Here is a 20312-nt window from a genome sequence, read left to right as displayed (position 1 = left end):
TGTTCCTATATTTATGCCACTAACTACACTATACAAGCAGTATTTAGTTAACATAAATCTCACCTTTATGGTGTCATATTATGTTAAGCTTGTATGTGTTGTTTTTCTCTTCCTTTCAGAAATGGAGTCAATTTAGCCGGCCAGCTCACAGGAAGGACAGGAAGTGAGAGGAAGGACAGGAAGAGGAGAGGAAGGACAGGAAGAGAGAGAGGAGGACAGGAAGGACAGGAAGATGAGTTGTCTGGGTGTTGTTTGACCTCCCTCATTGTACCTTTCTTTTCACACACGTCAGTTCCGTTTAAATTCAGTCAATTCATAAAGTAATTTGTTTAAAGTCCTTAGGATAGCATTCATTATTAGTTTACATAGATTTCTGAATTGACAGAATTGAAAACTCACACACCGGAGAATTCACAGATGCTCTTGTTGGCTCTCTACGAGACTAAAGGTGAATATATTTCTTTCATTTTAAACACTTGAAACCAGAGTGTTGAAACTGTTTGTGAAGTTATGTTCCTCGACTGGTCCATGACGTCCAAGGGCCATTTGTTTGTTTAGCTGTGTTATGGCTACACATTATTTTATTTTTTACACACACACACACCACACACACACCTCTTCTCCACTCCTCTCTGTGCCTCAGATCTCCAGTGCCCTGCCTCTCTCTTTATGGCCATGTCTGAAGTTCCCCTACTACGTCTAGGCTTTATGAGTTGTCCCTGTATCTGTCTGCAGTTGTGCCAAAAATACATGCTCTTGTGTTCTCTTACAGATTACAGGCTACACATTCATTTTATTTATTTTTTACACGCACATAACACACCTCTTTTAATAGTTCTATTTTTTTTAAACATTTTTACAACACACATACCTGTCATGTCTTTCCTGTACTTGAATACTACATAAATAATGTTTTCATAGTCCAGTTGTTTATAATATCTCATTTAGACTTAATCTGCTTATTTCTTGATGAAAGTAAAAAACATTCTCTTCCTAATTGTTTTTTTTTTTCCACCTGTATTTGTCAGGCCAGTGAACATGGTGGTAACTGTACTATTTTTATGGACCCTAGGTTACCCTTTCCCTTTGTTATCATACTAACTGTATGCGTATAACCTTAATAAGTGCTCTGCTCACCTGATGTACCATGCCAGGTGTGTTATAATTGTTACGTACGCCTCTGAGAAGAGGGAACGCAACTCCCCTGCTGCAAACTCAACTCCCTGTGAAGTGCAAGAGGTATGGACTGTAGGGTGAGGTAAGGACGACAAAGGCAGATTTTACCGTTACTAGGATTTATTTCCTTACGGTAATATGGGGAAAGGGGCTGGACGGAACCAAAGCAAAGAAAGTAAATATCAAAACTTCCCCTTTCCTATCTAACCTGCCTACCCACTACTAATCTATCTTAGCACCACCTGGTGCCCTAACCAAAATACAGGGGGTGGTCCGCCCAGGTCTTACCTAGTGTGCCTAGACAATGAATAACTACGGGTTATGTTATGCCGCGCGGGCCTCTTGCCTAAGCATCTCCAAAGTGCTTCTCCTTCCCCCCTGGAACAAATGAAACAGAACAATCCAAACAATTTCAATATCAAAACACTGCGTCCTATTGACACACAAAAGACATAACCAATCAACCAATACAGGTCACACTAATCACTCCCTCTGAGAACAACCAATACAGTATATCACCCTCAGCCTCCTCTCTCAGCAATGATCTCCCAGTTATCATCTCTTCTTCCTGAACAGAACTGGCTTTTATATAGCTCAGGAGTCTAATTGGATACAGCTGCATCTTGACGAGGGGCGGGGTCAGCTCTCTAATCATCCATTAGCCATTGAGTCGACCAATCAGCTGGTTGGGGAGTTCAGGAATTTCTCCTGAAACACACACTCAAATACAAATCACAACACAGAAAACTGTGGGAACGTAACACGCCCACCACAAATTGCAAAACTAGTTTGTAATAACAAAACCCAACGCTTCCCCAGTTAGTAAACCCGTGATAGAGCGTCAGCACCACATTCGCTGAGCCCTTCACATAGCGTAATCTGTACATTATATCTGTAAGAACTTGTTACCTGACCTGGGTTTCGGCAATGGACCTACACAATCAACTATCACTCTTTCAAACGGTTCCCCACCACAGGAATCGAGCAGCAGACGGTGCTCGAGGAATGTTTGATTCGCTTCCCAGTGAGTTGACATACGTGACATATTTACAAAATTGGACCACATCAGACTTCAAACCTGGCCAAAAAAATGACGAAGGACCCGGTTATAAGTCTTTGTGATCCCCAAATGTCCAGACCACGCCTGGTCATGGGCGAGTGACAGCACCTGCTGTCGAACGGTGTAGGAACAACCACTGACACACTTCACTCCAGTCATTAACGGTGTCATGAGCTGCCCATTTACGCATCAGAACACCTGCTTCCATAAAGTAGGCAGTCTCTCTAGTTTTAGCTTCCTCAATGGAAATTACTGAAGCAAAACAACTTGCGAAGATGGTGTCTCCTTTTTGACATTCAATCACCTTCTCAGGGTGACAGACAAAAGAATGTCATGTAATTGGGGCGCGATTTCGCAGTCCCCTGCCTTAGTTTTTTACTCCTGAAAAAACTGTCGGCCTTGCAGAAGGAATACTGGTGCTTTGTCTTCTACGTCAACATCTCAAAAATGGAACTAGCCCAATCCATCACATCTCCAATCTTGCGAGATTGTGCCCTCGTTAAGACACAAGCAGGAAAAACATGTGGAAATGCTTGAACCAATTTCTTCATCTGTAGTTCTGATTTCTGGGTTGTCTACTACCTCTAAACACAGGAGTAACGTTACCACCAGCAATATCATTCCCTAGTAGCAATGTGACTCCTTTTACTGGCAGTGTAACACTACACCAACACGGAAACGTCCTGATACCAAGTCTGACACTAAGTGACCCAGTGTAATGTACAGGTACTGTTTTTGTCTCTATCCCTGTAATATGACATGCGAGCCACAATATGTTCAGACCAGGTAAAGCATCAGTAATGATTACTGACTGCGCCGCCCCGTTCTCGTAAGATTTGAATGGGCTTTTGATCAGCTTGTTCTCCGGTTAAGGAAATACAACCGTAGAGATAAACGGAGCATAGACAGGATCCGGTTTCTCAAATGCTGAATCAATACATCGGACCAACGGATGAGCCAAAGACTTGACTAAACCCAAACTTTTCCTTTTTGGGACGGTGACTGGGACTGTTTCGGTTTATTTTTTCAAAACTGGGCAGTCCGCAATCACGTGACCCTTTTGGTGACAGTAAAACATTCACGGATTTCTTGAAAAGGCTTGTCAGAGAAAAGCGACCTGAACGAGGGACTGATGACGTAATCAGTCTACCTTCAAAACGAGGTGCACCAAGAGACAGTCTTGTGTGTCAAAGCATACTCATCTGCCAACACTGCTGCCTGGGCCAAAGTCACCACTTTCTGTTCATTTAAATGAACTAACAATTCTATCAGGGAGGTTGCCTTTAAAATCCTCCAACCATCAACTCCCGAATATCAGCAAATGTGTTAGCTTTGCTGGCTGAACACCATCGATTAAACAGAGACTCTTTGTCCTAGCAAACTCAACAAAAGTACGCATGAGAGGTTTCTTGTGGTTCCTGAAGCGCTGTCTATAAGCTTCAGGCACCAACTCATAGCCGCAACACGGTAGTTTAACTGTTTCGTAATGTAAACTGTCTTCCACGCGAGAGAGCAGCTACTACTTCCTGGGCTTTCCAGACAATTTACATTGTAACAGAGCGGCCAAACCTCAGTGGCCAATGTAGCGCAGCGGCCACACGCTTCAAACGCAGAGAGAAATAGGAATCAACTTCCGACTCTCGGAATGGGAGGACTAAAGCGATATTTTTACTCACATCGAAGTGGGTTTTATGATGAGCAGCTTGTGGAGTCGCACTGAGCCAGCATCTAGCTCCAGTTGTCGAATCCTCACCTCCTTGTCGATTCCATTTTTCTAAGTTCAAGTTCAAAATGCATCTGTCCTCCTTATCTTTTTGCTGCATTTCTAACCGGGCCAGCCTCACCTTCAGCCTTGCGGTCCCGTCTGAACGACCTGAAGCAGAAGATAAAGGATCGTAGCGAGGCAATGCAAAGGGGTACGAGCAACCCCTTCCTCCGCCCTGTCCTCCGACTTGGCATCGAAAGTCTACCCGTCTCTCTCCTTGCAATGAGAGAATTCTTTCTCTCACTAAAACCCTTCCTGACTAGCACCAAAAGCTCAGCCTTTAAGACTTTCTCAGGATAACAATCCATAATGGTCAGCATTAACTAAAGGTCTTACTTTCCGAAACCTCACCAAACAATCAATAGAGGGCGCTTCAATGAACTTAGATGGCTGAGGCAGCCATCTTGTACACAACAATCTACTGAAACACACAAACTAAACAAGTCATCCAAACTCACAACTACCATCACACCTCAATCACTACACAGAGAGCTCAGTGCAGCAGGGTCCGGTGGTTTAATGGAATCCCGGATGACCCCCATTATGTTACGCACGCCTCTAGAAGAGGGAACGCAACTCCCTGCTACAACTCAACTCTCTGTGAAGTGCAAGAGTATGGACTGTAGGCGTGAGTAAGGAGACAAAGGCAGATTTACCGTTACTAGGATTTATTTCCTTACGGTAATATGGGAAAGGGCTGGACGGAACCAAAGCAAAGAAGTAAATATCAAAACTTCCCCTTTCCTATCTAACCTGCCTACCCACTACTTACCTATCTTAGCACCACCTGGTGCCCTAACCAAAATACAGGGGGTGGTCCGCCCAGGTCTTACCTAGTGTGCCTAGACAATGAATATACTACGGGTATATGTATGCCGCGGGCCTCTTGCCTAAGCACTCCCAAAGTGCCTTCACCTTCCCCCTGGGAACAAATGAAACAGAACAATCCAAACAATTTCAATAATCAAACACTGCGTCCTATTGACACACAAAAGACATAACCAATCAACCAATACAGGTCACACTATATATCTTCCCTCTGAGAACAACCAATACAGTATATCACCTCAGCCTCCTCTCTCAGCAATGATCTCCCAGTTATCTCTCTTCTTCCTGAACAGAACTGGCTTTTATAAGCTTCAGAGTCTAATTGGATACAGCTGCATCTTGACGAGGGGGCGGGTCAGCTCTCTAATCATCCATTAGCCATTGAGTCGACCAATCAGCTGGTTGGGGAGTTCAGGAATTTCTCCTGAAACACACACTCAAATACAAATCACAACACAGAAACTGGGGAACGTAACAATAATACTGACGTTAATGGAGAGGGAAGGGTTTACTCCAAATTTCACTTAAATATAACTTCCAACTGAAGAGAGACAATGATACATAAAGTAATCTGGGGGAAAATGCAACTTTAGGACAACGGTGGATGGTTCTTAAAATAACCTTTGTGGTAGGGGGTCTTAAAAGAGCAGTTTCACTCCACGGCATACTGCCATGGGACTTCACCTTGCTGCGATGAGAAGTAGTGGTCAGCTTCTCCCTCCCTGGAGTGCCTGTCTTGGGGGCGTTGTTGGCACTGCCCTGGTGACATCAGGTAGGTGACCATTGGCGTGCCCATCTCCATCCGGAGCGGCTCCTGGAATGACCTCCGCGGCGTAGTTATAGAGAACACATGTGGCCTTCACGCAGCATCGACATTGAGGCACTCCAATACATTCTCCACCGGGCAGCCAGAATCCCAAAGGTGCATTTCAACAACTAACCTTGCCCTGGACAATCGTTTGTTAAAGATCCTTACAGGCTTTGGCAATGGCAGAGTCGTCCAGCGTAGGGGCCTCATGAGGTTGGGTCTTCAAGGGAAGGCCTCGTCGCCGCGAAGAGTGTGGGAAAGGTCCCAGGTCTTCAGCTCCAGGGAGTGATGAAGGTGTGGAATCTCCAGGGTGCCATCCTGAAGTGCCTGGCCGAAGGCAGAGTCCCGGAGGGTCCCGCCATCACTTCCCTTGCCGTAAGCACCAACATAGACAACACGGAACAGTAGATGGCATCTACTACAGCAAGATATAACTGAATATGTACCTTGTAGTTGTAGAATGCGAACCTGAGCACGGTGGAGCCTGGATTACTACATGTTTCCCGTCAATGGAGCCAAGACAGTTGGGGAAATTCCACCTCTCCAGGAACTCGGCAGCGATGACCCTCCAGTCTTCCTCCTTGGGACAGGCATGTATTCACCAACCAGACAGTCCCAAATGGCTTGTGCCACAGAGAGGACAATTCTGCCACCGTGGACTGTCCAACTCGGAAGCTGAATCCAATGGTCCTGTAGGATTCCCTGTCGCCAAGAATCTAAAATATAATTCAAAATAATTATCAATATTGTGTGTAAATTGAATTCCACCCACATATTATATCTACTCATATATCTACCTCATTACAGTTTATTATGCTCTACTAATTCTATTGTAATACTCATCAACCATCATTAACAATGCCTTGAAACACTACATTCAGTCTATGACTATATCATAAAACTGTAGCCCAGGCCAACTCTACTCTTAGAAAGAATGGTACTATCTACTTAAAAGGTTTCTCCGGCTGTCCCCATAGGAGAATCCCTTTTTGGTTCCAGGTAGTACCCCTTTTGGTTCCATGTAGAACCCTATGGGTTCCATGTATAACATTTTCCCCAAAGGGTTGTACCTGGAACCAAAAATGGTTATCCTATGGGGAAAGCAGAAGGACAATTTTTCTCTAAGAGTATGTGAGTCCAAAGAATGTAATGAATGACTGTAACTGTTTGAACACACAATGGTCCTGGAGAAGACTAGCCTACCTTCATCAGGGCAGAAGGCACCTCAACTTTTTTTCATTTGGTAACATGTCATAATTAAAAAGGATTATAAACCAACTTTGGGAAAAGTTATAGTCCTAATGAACATTCTGTAAAAGTACATCTGATATCAAAATAGGGACTATTAATAGAGAGCCCTTTAGCTAGCTAGGTTGAACATAAAAATAATGTATCAATCAATGATGGTATCAAAGGCTTTAAAAATGTACTAGAATGTAGCTTACCGGAGACAAATCGCCAGGCGTTCAACTGGGCTGATGGACTCCCGGTAGTTGGTATCCATCCGGGCGATCCTGGCTCCAACCATCTGGAGCAGGTGATCGAACTGGCTTCGGTCCAGACGAAAGTAACTTCGGAATTCCTCTCCAAACATTCGAAGCTCTTGAATGAGACGGTGGAGTCTGCTTCGGGACTTGAACCATCTCTGGCCACACAGACCTGCGCTTTCGGCGGGGCTGGTCCCAGCCCAACAGTGTGATCAAGACCACCTTCCTCAAAGTTGGTCTCATTGTTGAAAGAGCCTACGCTGCTATCTTGACTATTTATTATTGCATTTCGCTCCAAAACTGCATTTGAGGGAAATTATATTATAGGCTCTCACAATTAATTTGTGGATGTCATCGAATAAATAATATACTTGGCAATTAAATGAATAAAAAATGTAAAGAAATTCTCCAGTCAAACTGTTTTTATTATGTAATCCCAMTTTTTYTTTACTGGATATGTGTGCAACAAAAATTAAACATTCACAWTTTGCTACTTTCTGTCAAGTAAGTCTGCGCATACAATTTGATGCATACGTTCGATAAATCGAACGTATTCACCACACGSAACGCACTACAACWGCCTCTGCAACGCAATGCTACAAGGCAAACGCAGCGTTCCATTGGAAATGAATGTACTTCTGGTGTSTCGAAACGCAAKGMCACAGTCGGTGTGTTCGAAGCGTAACGTTAGCAGCAAACCAAACATCACATGAAGGCGACCTAGCTGGCTAGCTAACGTAAGATGGCTAACGTTAGCCAATAAATATTATTGGATATGGCGGGTTAGTTTAACGAAATAAATGTTTATMGACATTAGGTACGACTAGTTAGTTATTTCACAACAACTATGGACCCGAGGCACAAAGAAATACTCAGGAAACACCGGCTGGACCTGTCCAACCAAATTTTAATTGATGACACCATAGTTCAATTCCTGTACCAGGAGAACATTTTAACAGAGAGCCAGGTGGACGAGATTCAGTCCCAAATAAGCAACAAGAAGAAGACGTTGAGACTGCTGGATATCCTTCCCACCCGAGGTCCGCGGGCGTTTGGTACATTTCTGAATTCCCTGGAGGAAGAGTTCACTTGGGTGAGAGACAAGTTACTCCAGGATTTGGAGCAACCCAATGTGCCTGTGCAAAGTCCAACAGGTGAGTCTGATGCCAAGTGTTTGACGTCAAACTAACGTTATAGGCTAGATTGTCAGTGGCTCTTCATTTGTACAGTAAAAAGTTCAAACCAGTGCTGGCACTTATTTTTTAGTGTAGGTACTGTTTATATTTATGTGAACTCTGCAATACTTTAGTGCTAATATTCTATAAGACGTGCAGGAACTCGAGTAGTAGGACATGGTTGTAACCATAGAAATATAATTACTCTAAATAACTAATAGTAATAATGAACTTTTTACTATACAAGAATAATCTAAAAGTGTATAAAATAAAAGGTCAATTAGAAAAAAAATAGTAATAAGTAAACTTGATAATATAAAGAACAGAAATGTTCAAATATATAACCATATAAAGAAAGCAATAATTAGATAGGAGGAAAGGTAGGCCAGCCGATAGAGATTAGTCTTAAAGGCCTGTTTTAAATGCACCAACATGTTGACCATCCCTGAGATTGTCAGGAAGGGAGTTTCAAAGGCGTAGTGCGTGGGTGGAAAAGTCCCTTAATTCCCATAATTCTATGGTTCTAACATTTGTTGGCAGTTTTATGCCTATTGCCCTGCAATATATCTGCACAATAACTGCAATATGTCTGCATAGTACGCAAAAAAATKTGGCTTTCCTTCTTTGCACATACATTCCATAACAATACCATTCTGGTTTGGTGTCAACATGGCATCCATCCGAAATTCAAACTCTTAAAAACGTAGAAATCCATTGTATTCTGAGAAACTATACAAAATAGCTTTGAAATTGAATGTCGCTCCAAATCTCATTTTTATCCGTCACATGCTTTGTAAACAGTGTCACAGACTAACTAGGGCTGTGACACTAATTGAATACAATGACTGTTTTAAATAGGCCCACATTCATTTTAGGATAAACCCCCAAAAAGTTTTATTAATTTTATTTTCATGTAGATACATTTGACCTAATAGCAGTTTTCACTGATAATTATGAGCAATTATTTAGCTAAGTTACTCTTTAAACTTTCTACATCTCCTCTTTCCAACAGTGCTTTGATGCTCCAGCAGCTAATCTGTTAGATGTGCAGGGGGGTGTAGAGCGCAATAGGCTATGGCACTATTTTATACAATGCACATTTTCATTGCTTGCTAGTAAGTAAATATATTGGTATTCTTTAAAAAAAAGGTTGGATTCGTCTGAAGTCGACAAGGTTGTTCTGGGTCTGAGGCCTATAATGCGCTCATGTTGTGTCAAATGGACAATGCGCCAATTCTCTCCAACCTGGCATGGTATAATTTGATACGGAATCTTTTCTTAATTTATAGACTAATCAACGCTGATCAAGCCCGGTCCTGGCCGAATTTCCGCCCTCCTACAAAGTAGAATAGTAGCCTAGGCTATTATTCTACTTTGTATTAATTCGTCATTTAGCGATATCATTCTCGGAGTGGAAGCATTGTTTGTATAGTTCACGACCTGCTACGCTTGTGAGAAACCCGTTTGGGTTTATTTCATAACATCAGTTACGTGCTCGACGTGAGCAATGAGCATATGTCTGGTTTCTCAGTCCTCTTAATTTTGATGGAGCGTGTGCGCCTGAGCATGTATAGARGAAGTACCTGGCCTGCAAATGTAGGAAGGTGCCCATTGTCTTAACTCACCACCACTAAAAAGTTGGGCTTCTCAGTCTTTAAAAACATAAAAMATYTATTTTTACATCCATTCAAATTATAATAGTTCCTCACAGTATTTGAAAAATCTTTCCAACACACTCCCCCTTGATAATCATTGTCGCTGATAAATAGGCTATGGTCGTTGATTTGATTCTATTTTAATGATGGTCAATTTCATCTTTATACTATAGCATAGCTCGTCCCCTTCATATTTTCCTTGTCAACTCATTAGCCTGCTTTCAGAAAGCCTAAGGTAGGCCTCGTTTAAAAAAAAAGTTTTAATGAAATTAGTAATATTTGCTCTTGCGTCTGACACATGCTGTTGTCTTTGATTGACAGGTGCTTTTACGGGGGTGTGTATGTGAGAGTTGACTGATTCTCTCTATAGGCCTATTTGTCCATTCAGAAAGCTTCCTAAAGTAGCCTGTCTGGACTCCATCTCTTTAATATAGGCCTATAGAGTGGCGCAGCGGTCTAAGGCACTGCATCTCWGTGTAATAGGCGTCACTACAGACACCCTGGTTTGAATCCTGGCTTTATCACAACTGGCCGTGATTGGGAGTCCCATAGGGCGGCGCACATTTGGCCCAGCGTCGTCTGGGTTTTGCCGGTGTAGGCCGTCATTGTAAGTAACAATTTGTTCATAACTGACTTGCCTAGTTAAATAAAGGTTACATTTAAAAATGTAAATAGCAATCAAATTCTCCTGTCATGATTTAATCTTGTAAAAAGCAGATTTTCAGTAGCTTAGGCTATATTAGTTCTCTCATTACGGCGTCTTCTCTTTGAAGAGAAAATGGCAATGCCACGGCCTTTGAATGACTGCAGCATCAGGGTTTGTGACATTATGTAAATAATTCTGGAAAAGTGGGAGAGAATCCATCAGACTTGGTTTGAATGAAATAGGACTGTATTAAAGAAATTATATGCTGAAAAGCTGACACGGTAAGCATATCTTTATTGTGTCAATATGAAATGTCGTTTCAATACGAAAATACGACTTTCTCTCCAACCTGGCATTTCTTAATTTGTTTAATATTTATGCGTAATAACCTGAATCATAATAACGAAGTGTAATGGCTTGTTTCAAATAGGTTTTTATTCAGATGCATATCCATGTAAACAAGAGTACAAACAGAATTGTCATCTCCCTTTTTAAACCCCCCCCCCCCCCCCCCCCCCATAACTGTTATGTTGGTGACGATGTACATTGGCCTGGACAATTACCTTAACCTAAAATTCCAAGACCGTCACAGCCCTAAGACTAACAATGAAATTCGTATGCCTACTTACAGGCTCCTTTCCAACAATGAGATGTATAAATATAACTATACTGAACAAAAATATAAACACAACATGTAAAGTGTTGTTCCAATGTTTCGTGAGCTGAAATAAAAGATCCCAAAAATKTTCCATATGCACAAAAAGCTTATTTCTCTCAAATTTTGTGCACAAATTTGTTTACAGCCCAGTTAGTGAGCATTTCTCCTTTGCCAAGATAATCCATCCACCTGACAGGTGTGACATATCAAGAAGCTGAATAAACAGCACAATCATTACACCGGTGCACCTTGTGCTGGAGACAGTAAAAGGCCACTATAAAATGTGCAGTTTTGTCACACACACAATGCCACAGATGTCTCAAGTTTTGAGGGAGTGTGCAATTTGCATGCTGACTGCAGGAATCTCCACCATAGCTGTTACCAGATAATTGAATGTCMATTTCTCTACCATAAGCTGCCTCCAACATCGTTTTAGAGAATTTAGCAGTACGTCCAACCGGCCTTACAACCGCAGACCACGTGTAACCACGCCAGCCCAGGACCTCCACATCCGGCTTCTTCACCTGCTGGATCGTCTGAGACCAGYCACCCGGGCAGCTCTATTTCCGTCTRTAWTAAAGCCCTTTGTGGGGAAAAACTAATTCTGATTGGGTGGGCCTATGCCCACCCATGGCTCAGCCCCTGTCCAGTCTTGTGAAATCCATCGATTGGGGCCTAATGAATTTATTTCAATTGACTAATTTCCTTATATGAATTGTAACTCAGTAAAATCGTTGAAATTGTTGCATGTTGTGTTTTATATCTTTGTTCAGTATAGTAATAAAKTGACAGATAATAAACAGAAGCAGTAGCATATGTGATGAGTCACAAAGTTAGTTAAATCTGCATTGACCTTTTTTGCACTAACTATTTAGCAGTCTTCTATCTTGGGGGTAGAAGCTTTCAGGGTTCTGTTGGTTCCAGACTTGATGCATCGATACTGCTTTCCATGCGAAAGCAGAGAGAAGTCTATGGCTGGAGTGGCTGGAGTGGCTGGAGTCTTTGACAATTTTTAGGGGATTCTGACAAAGCCTGGTATAGAGGTCCTGGGTGGCAGGGTGCTCAGCCCCAGTGATGTACTTGGGCCATACGCACTACCCTATAGTTCCTTGCGAAAGGATGCCAAGCAGTTGCCATACCAAGCGGTGATGTAAGCGGTGACTCTAGCTGTTTTATTAAATCGATCCTCATGTTTTTCTCTCGCATGCAACTTTTTTGTGAATAAAAAGTCAGACTCATTATAAAACCATCCTGGAGGTCACTGGCGTGCGTGTCCTTATCTGAAGGCCACCAATACAACCAAAACACCAAGGTTTCATTCAGTAATTTTTTTATTTTTTTTCTCCATGCCTTGTTGGAATCCCCAAGTATTCATGAATTGATCAATTCTGTTMATGAATTTATTTAAATTCCAAATTCTATTTCATGGAATTAAACTACGTGGTTTCCAGTAGCAGCTAGCTACTGACATGAATGACGTTAGTATGACGTTAGTCGACTGTGTTGTAATGCATGCAGACTACTGAYCCAATCAGTAATGAGGATCAGAGGACTGWGGGCCACTACTACTTTTGTGTAGGGCTGGGCGACGTATCGAATTAATTTGAATTTGTTTTAGCGCGACGTGGACAATGCGCGACGTGGACAATGACAATGAATTTGTTTTAGCGCGACGTGGACAATTGTATCACAAGAATCTAGGTTTTTATTTTTTGTTTGTTTTTATGAACGTTCTGTGTCTTTTTGGTCTAGGCTCCTTCTATGCTGTGTGCACTGTGTACCTTCTCACTCTCACAGACACCAAGCCCCTCCCCCTGCCACTCACAACAAATACGAAAGATAACGAATTCCTCTCTCACAACAAGTAGTTTAAACTCGCTTTTTGCATTTGAGGTTTGGTCCAACAGAATCGGTCGTATCGACACCGAAAATCTGACATTATTTGACTGTAATAGATGACCTTTCTAATGATACCCTTTTTATGTCTCAACTACCAAAATGTAGAACAGAGCAGACCCTACTAAAACGAGAGTATCAATGAACATGTTATGGGAAATGTATGTTCAGTTTCTGCCGCGTGTGATATTGTGGTGCCATGTACCGCTAGGAGCTTTTTAGCCACATACTTTTATGTGCTAGCTGTCTAGTGTTTTTATAAATGTGCAACGAGCAAAATACACATTTACATAAGGAATTGGCATCTCATTCTCATTCTGAGAAATAAGCATATTCTTATCCAGGTAAGACACTTGATTTCAACATCTAAACAAAGTGAACAGGCTGTGTTGTTCAAACAGTTGGAGACGGACCAGAGGGTGTATTCATAACAGTTCAAATTCTCTACCTTGTTAGAAAGCAAATAGATTTAAGTTGGCTCGACTTGGAAGTATAAAGCACGTGGGCTTGTGCTTGAGAGAGTGTTACTTTTTTATAATGCCTGCTACAATAAATTATTAGTGGATGTGCATGGTTCTGGTAAAATTTGTTACAAAAATGGAATTTTCATGAAAGCCTGAAAAAGATCAGGTTATAAGCAGGTTATTAGTGGGTCTTATGGTTGTGGAAGGCTTATAGTTAGCCTAGGTATACTTTCACATGCACTGAATTCATTTAAATATTCCTGACAGTTTGAAATAGTGTATTGATCTTTTAATTGTGCTTTTAATTGTGCAACAAAGCTTATTTAAGCCAGATCATTTACAAAATCGACATATACAAGGGGAGAACAAGTATTTGATACACTGCCGATTTTGCAGGTTTTCCTACTTACAAAGCATATAGAGGTCGTAATTTGTATCATAGGTACACTTCAACTGTGAGAGACGAATCAAAACAAAAATCCAGAAAATCACATTGTATGATTTTTAAGTAATTCATTTGCATTTTATTGCATGACATAAGTATTTGATACATCAGAAAAGCAGAACTTAATATTTGGTACAGAAATTTTGTTTTGCAATTACAGAGATCATACGTTTCCTGTAGTTCTTGACCAGGTTTGCACACACTGCAGCAGGGATTTTGGCCTACTCCTCCATACAACCTTCTCCAGATCCTTCAGGTGGCTTCGGGCTGTCGCTGGGCAATACGGACTTTCAGCTCCCTCCAAAGATGTTCTATTGGGTTCAGGTCTGGAGACTGGCTAGGCCACTCCAGGACCTTGAGATGCTTCTTACGGAGCCACTCCTTAGTTGCCCTGGCTGTGTGTTTCGGGTCGTTGTCATGCTGGAAGACCCAGCCACGACCCATCTTCAACAATGCTCTTACTGAGGAAGGAGGTTGTTGGCCAAGATCCCGCGATACATGGCCCCATCCATCCTCCCCCCCAATACGGTGCAGTCGTCCTGTCCCCTTTGCGGAAAAGCATCCCCAAAGAATGATGTTTCCACCTCCATGCATCACGGTTGGGATGGTGTTCTTGGGTTGTACTCATCTCTCTTCTTCCTCCAAACACGGCGAGTGGAGTTTAGATCAAAAAGCTCTATTTTTGTCTCATCAGACCACATGACCTTCTCCCATTCTTCCTCTGGATCATCCAATGTCATTGGCGAACTTCAGACGGGCCTGGACATGCGCTGGCTTGAGCAGGGGGACCTTGCGTGCGCTGCAGGATTTTAATCCATGGACGGTGTTGTGTTACTAATGGTTTTCTTTGAGACTGTGGTCCCAGCTCCTTCAGTGGTCCCACTCTCCCTCACCTTCCTCATGATCATTGATGCCCCACGAGGTGATATCTTGCATGGAGCCCCAGACGAGGGTGATTGACAGTCATCTTGAACTTCTTCCATTTTCTAATAATTGCGCCAACAGTTGTTGCCTTCTCACCAAGCTGCTTGCCTATTGTCCTGTAGCCCATCCCAGCCTTGTGCAGGGTCTACAATTTTATCCCTGATGTCCTTACACAGCTCTCTGGTCTTGGCCATTGTGGAGAGGTTGGAGTCTGTTGATTGAGTGTGTGGACAGGTGTCTTTTATACAGGTAACGAGTTCAAACAGGTGCAGTTAATACAGGTAATGAGTGGAGAACAGGAGGGCTTCTTAAAGAAAAACGAACAGGTCTGTGAAGACGGAATTCTTACTGGTTGGTAGGTGATCAAATACTTATGTCATGCAATAAAATGCAAATTAATTACTTAAAAATCATACAATGTGATTTTCTGGAATTTTGTTTTAGATTCCGTCTCTCACAGTTGAAGTGTACCTATGATAAAAATTACAGACCTCTACATGCTTTGTAAGTAGGGAACCTGCAAAATCGGCAGTGTATCAAATACTTGTTCTCCCCACTGTACATATACGACATATTAAAATGGAGATGTTTTTGGGGCCATATCGCCATCTATACTCTTGTATGAATTTTTTGGACCAAACTAATTAACTTTTTCTTTGGCAGATACTAAACATTTCGACATTTCAACATGTGATGATGTAGAACACATGTAGGCCTAAGCATATACAGTATAACTGTAAGCTTTAATATTTATTGTGAATGTACAGTATCCGTGCAGAAAAGGGGAAATGGCGAGGGGAAAAGTCTGTTTTTAGGACTGTCTTAGGTTGTGAGTGTGTCGAGTTTCTCAAAGGCCTCGTTTCCCTGACAGCTGTTTTCATTTGAAGCCCTAGCACTGAGGTCAGGCCACACTGCATTCCTCCTTTCTAGGAAAAATATTTAATCAAAGCCATTTGTCTGTTCTCTATTTCTCTCTCTCGCCCTCCTGTGCTGGATCCCCCCACTCACTGTACAGATTGTTAATTAAAAGATGTGGGATGGACAGGGAGGGGAAACAAAGAGAAAAGAATCTGCTCTCAGATTTCCTAGAAGCAGCAGCGTAGGGAACTGAGTGCGAGAAGAGTGTTTCAGGTGGAGGAGAGGACGAGAGCCTTCACTTTCTAAAGGCTTTTATTCTACCTGATTGAACACGTGGGGGGTAGCTTTGGCGTTCTTGAAAAGGATAATTTAGCCTGAAAAGGATTTCATGTATTCTTTTATACAGACCTCTCACTGAATCATTTGGCCTAATTCACATAAATGTATGGATGTGCTTTGTGATTTTATCCCCCGCTTCCCCCGCTCCTGTTATGATGGCAACAGATGACATTGGTGGGTTGCCTTGGATACCATGTGATGGTATTATCTGTTTTTCAATAACCCTTACCTCGTCCCTGYTTCACTCGCTRCCCAGTACACACWCACGGGTGTCTTAAATAAGTTTTATTGCCACCACTGTATTTGTTTGGAACATATACTGTYACTCCCTGTTCCCTCCTGCTCCTCCACCCATGCAGAGTGACACAGAAAACATGCATCCCTCAATCAGCTCACAGGTTACCATGGTTTCTGGTCTCCACCAGTAAGGGATTCCTGTCAGCACCTGATTGGATAGATGCTGGTACAATATGTCCTCTCACCATGACTTAACATTTCGTTAGAGCTTTACCTCTTCCTGCACTGCCTGTAAAGAGCCAGTGCTGTGTAGACTATATTTTACACAGAACAGCATCTAACAGGAGGACAGGAGAATTAGACCAGCTGCCTACCAGGGTATCCGTCAGGAAACTTTGGCGCCGGACAACGTGACCGGCAAGACTTTAATTTACCGGACATCCCAGAAATGTACCGGACATCCATRTGTGTTGGGTGCATAACGCATTAGGGCGTCCTGCCAAGGTGCTCAAAATCTACATTTTGTTTATCGTAAATCATAACAGAATAGAAATGAGCGTGTAAAGTATAAACAATGTTCTTATACCAACATGATTTATTGAAAATAAAACATATGCTTTGGCATCTTCATCCCTGCTATTAATCATAAATGTATATCGTTTAAAAGAAAGAAAACATTTAGCCAAGAAGAACATGTCACCTACACAGTAATACAACACAACTTCAAAATGTGCATAATATAACTTGCGAAAGACCTGTCCTGATGGCTATTTGCATTAACATTTTAATGAATAAATACCAAAACACAGCTGTTTTCATTAACAATCTAGGCCTCATTTAGTTTAGCCTAGGCATGAACATTTTAATTAGGCCTAATAAACAAAGTCCAGAAATTATAAAACCGGCAATCGAATTAGTTCAGACTGGTTCATTGAGAGAACGCTTATTTTACGACGCTCCTGTGAAATGAGGCCCACGCCATGCATTTATGAAAGCACTTGTTTCCAAAGCTCAAATTATCTATTTTTACAGTGCTTCTGGATGATGATAATAAATGTTATGATTATTATAATTAAAAATATCGTGGTAAAATACTCATGTCATGTGTGATATACACAGAGTATACAAAACATGCTCTTTCCATGACATAGACAGACCAGGAGAATCCAAGTGAAAGCTATGATCCCTTATTGATGTCACTTGTTAAATCCACTTCGAATCAGTGTAGATGAAGGGGAGACGGGTTAAAGAAGGATTTTTAAGTCTCGAGATAATTGAGACATGGATTGTGTGTGCCATTCAGAGGGTGAATGGGCAAGACAAAAGATGTATGTGCTTTTGAATGAGGTATGGAACGCTGCTGGATATTTCACGCTCAACAGTTTCCCATGTGTATCAAGAATGGTCCACCACCCAAAGTACATCCAGCCAACTTGACACAACTGTGGGAAGCATTGGAGTCAACATGGGCCAGCATCCCTGTGGAACGCCTTTGACACCTTGGTCCYTAGTGTTTGGTATACTCTGTGTACGTGGYTTAATGATAACAACTGTTTCCTAATGTCGGCAGTTGGCTGCCTAGTAATTGCAACTCTCCGATGTGARTAGTTGGCAACGATGTTTTGTTACCAAGTGCTACTGAATAGCCTCAACTGGAGTGCACCAATTGCACATGACGCACGTCATTATTCTAGTCTATCAATACTAGAGGTCGACTGATTAATCGGAATGGCCGATTAATTAGGGCCGATTTCAAGTTTTCATAACAATCGGTAATTTTGGACGCCGATTTTGCCGATAGTTTTATTTTAATTTTTATATATATATATATATATATATATTTAGCTTATCAGTTTTTTTTTACACCTTTATTTACTAGGCAAAGTCAGTTAAGAAAACATTCTTATTTTCAATGAGGCCTAGGACGGTTGGTTAATGCCTTGTTTAGGGGCAGAACGGACAGATTTTTACCTTGTCAGCTCAGGGATTTCATCTTGCAACCTTACGGAATACTTAGTCCGAATCGCTCTTAAACCACCTGCACTTCCACGAGCAGCCCCGGCCTTTTACGCGAAGCAGTGAAGCCAAGGTTAAGTTGCTATAGCTAGATTAAAACTTATCTTATAAAAAATAACAATCAATCAATCTATAATCACTAGTTTATAAACTACACATGAGTGGTGTAGTGATATTAGCTAGGTTTATGGGCTAAGCCGTGTCTTGCGTTGGCATATATCGAGTGCAGTGCGCATATTGCGAAAAAGGACTGTCGTTGCTCCAACGTGTACCTAACCATAAACATAATGCTTTCCTTAAAATCACATTACCACCAGAATGTACTTATTCTTATTTTTGTAGACCTGCGTATAATGTTGCGCCGCTAAGTATCTTTCCTCTACTGACAACAACGGCGTGAGGTATGCTGTGAAGGAGGAGAGAGTAAGAGAGGTAGATTTACATTTCAGGCCTTCTAATATGGGGCAGTAGCGTTAAAGACGTAGAATTTTCAGATTTTGTTTACTGGTAATTCTTCGGTGTTTAGTTTCATGGATAGCCTTATTGTTTTATTCTCAAGAGACAAGGGCCACAATTAGAGGAAATTTAGAGTTCTCATGGTTGGTCCGTTGGGCGCGCCTGATCGAGTTCATGCGCACATGTAAGCAGGTGTTCACTTGTTGTTTCATGGTCCATTCTGTAGTTGCCGTTAAATATGATTGGACACACGCAGGACACGCTAGGATAACAATGGATGTCTGTAAGCTTATCTCATACGATACTATTGTGTAGCTTAAATCATATCTAGTGGCTATAGAAGTAGGAACAAGTTGATTTTATTTGCTATCTTGTATAAATGTTTGAGTATTCTACATTATTTCATAGTTTTTCAGAAGATGACTGTGAATTAACGATATTATTGCAAAAGGGGTCCTTAATGAACATTTGGCTCCTTTTAAAAATGGATAAACTTGGATTAGCTAACGCAACGTGCCATTGGATACTTTCCTATCACGAGGGTTTGATCCCTGGATTCTGTCGCGCGGGACTGGTTCGCTGATAATGGCCCTCTGTACGCTATGTAGATATTCCATAAAAAAATTGCCCGTTTCAGCTACAAGTTATTTCCACATTACAATTGCTCTCCTCACAACCACCCACTCCGTGAGGCGGTGGGTTGAGCGTTGACTAGTTTCGTAGTGTTGCAGATTGATCCCTGAGTGACAAGGGTAAAAAATCTGTCGTTCTGCCCCTGAAAGGCATTAACTTCCTCACGTTCTAGGGTATTGCAAATCAGATGGGTTCTTAATGACTTGCTAGTTAAATAAAGGTGGTAAAAAAAATAATTATATTATATATTATATATAAAAATTAAAAATAAACTATCGGCAAAATCCGGCGTCCAACATGTTCCTGATCTGTGCTATCGAAACTTGAATCCGGCCCTAATTAATCGGCCATTCGATAATGCGAGTCGTCCTTAGTATTGATAGACCTTAAAATGTATGCGTCATGTGCAATTGGGCATCCAGTCTGAGGCTTTCCGTAGATTTGTACAAAACTGCGTTGCACTGACTCAACATTCGGAGAGTTTGCAATTACTAGGCAGGCCACTGCCGGACATTGGAAAAGTTTGTTATCATTAAGCCACGTTAAAAAACCAAACGGAGTATACCAAACACTAAGGACCAAGGGTCGTCAAAAGGCGTTCCACAGCAGGGATGCTGCCCAGTGTTTGACGTCCACTGCTTCCCAAGTTGTGTCAAGTTGTGCTGGATGTACTTTGGGTGGTGGATCCATTCTTGATACACATGGGAAACTGTTGAGCGTGAAATATCAGCAGCGTTCCATACCTCATTCCAAAGCCCATAGCATATTTTGTCTTGCCCATTCACC

The 20312-nt window shown here is 41.8% G+C and overlaps 1 protein-coding gene across 1 annotated transcript in view; it reads left to right on the top strand.

Annotated features, from left to right (window-relative positions):
• Positions 1 to 7876: 7876 nt before the first annotated feature.
• Positions 7877 to 20312, top strand: part of LOC111949942 (death domain-containing protein CRADD-like) — a 23679-nt gene continuing 11243 nt past the window's right edge. Inside the window, exon 1 of the mRNA XM_023967304.3 lies at positions 7877 to 8278. Within this exon, the coding sequence (XP_023823072.1) occupies positions 7972 to 8278 (307 nt within the window). The 5' untranslated portion in view covers positions 7877 to 7971. The remainder of the gene's footprint in view (positions 8279 to 20312) is intronic.

This window comes from Salvelinus sp. IW2-2015, linkage group LG3 (genome assembly GCF_002910315.2).
Source record: "Salvelinus sp. IW2-2015 linkage group LG3, ASM291031v2, whole genome shotgun sequence".
Taxonomy (NCBI): domain Eukaryota; kingdom Metazoa; phylum Chordata; class Actinopteri; order Salmoniformes; family Salmonidae; genus Salvelinus; species Salvelinus sp. IW2-2015.
This window is presented reverse-complemented; position numbering and strand designations above follow the sequence as displayed.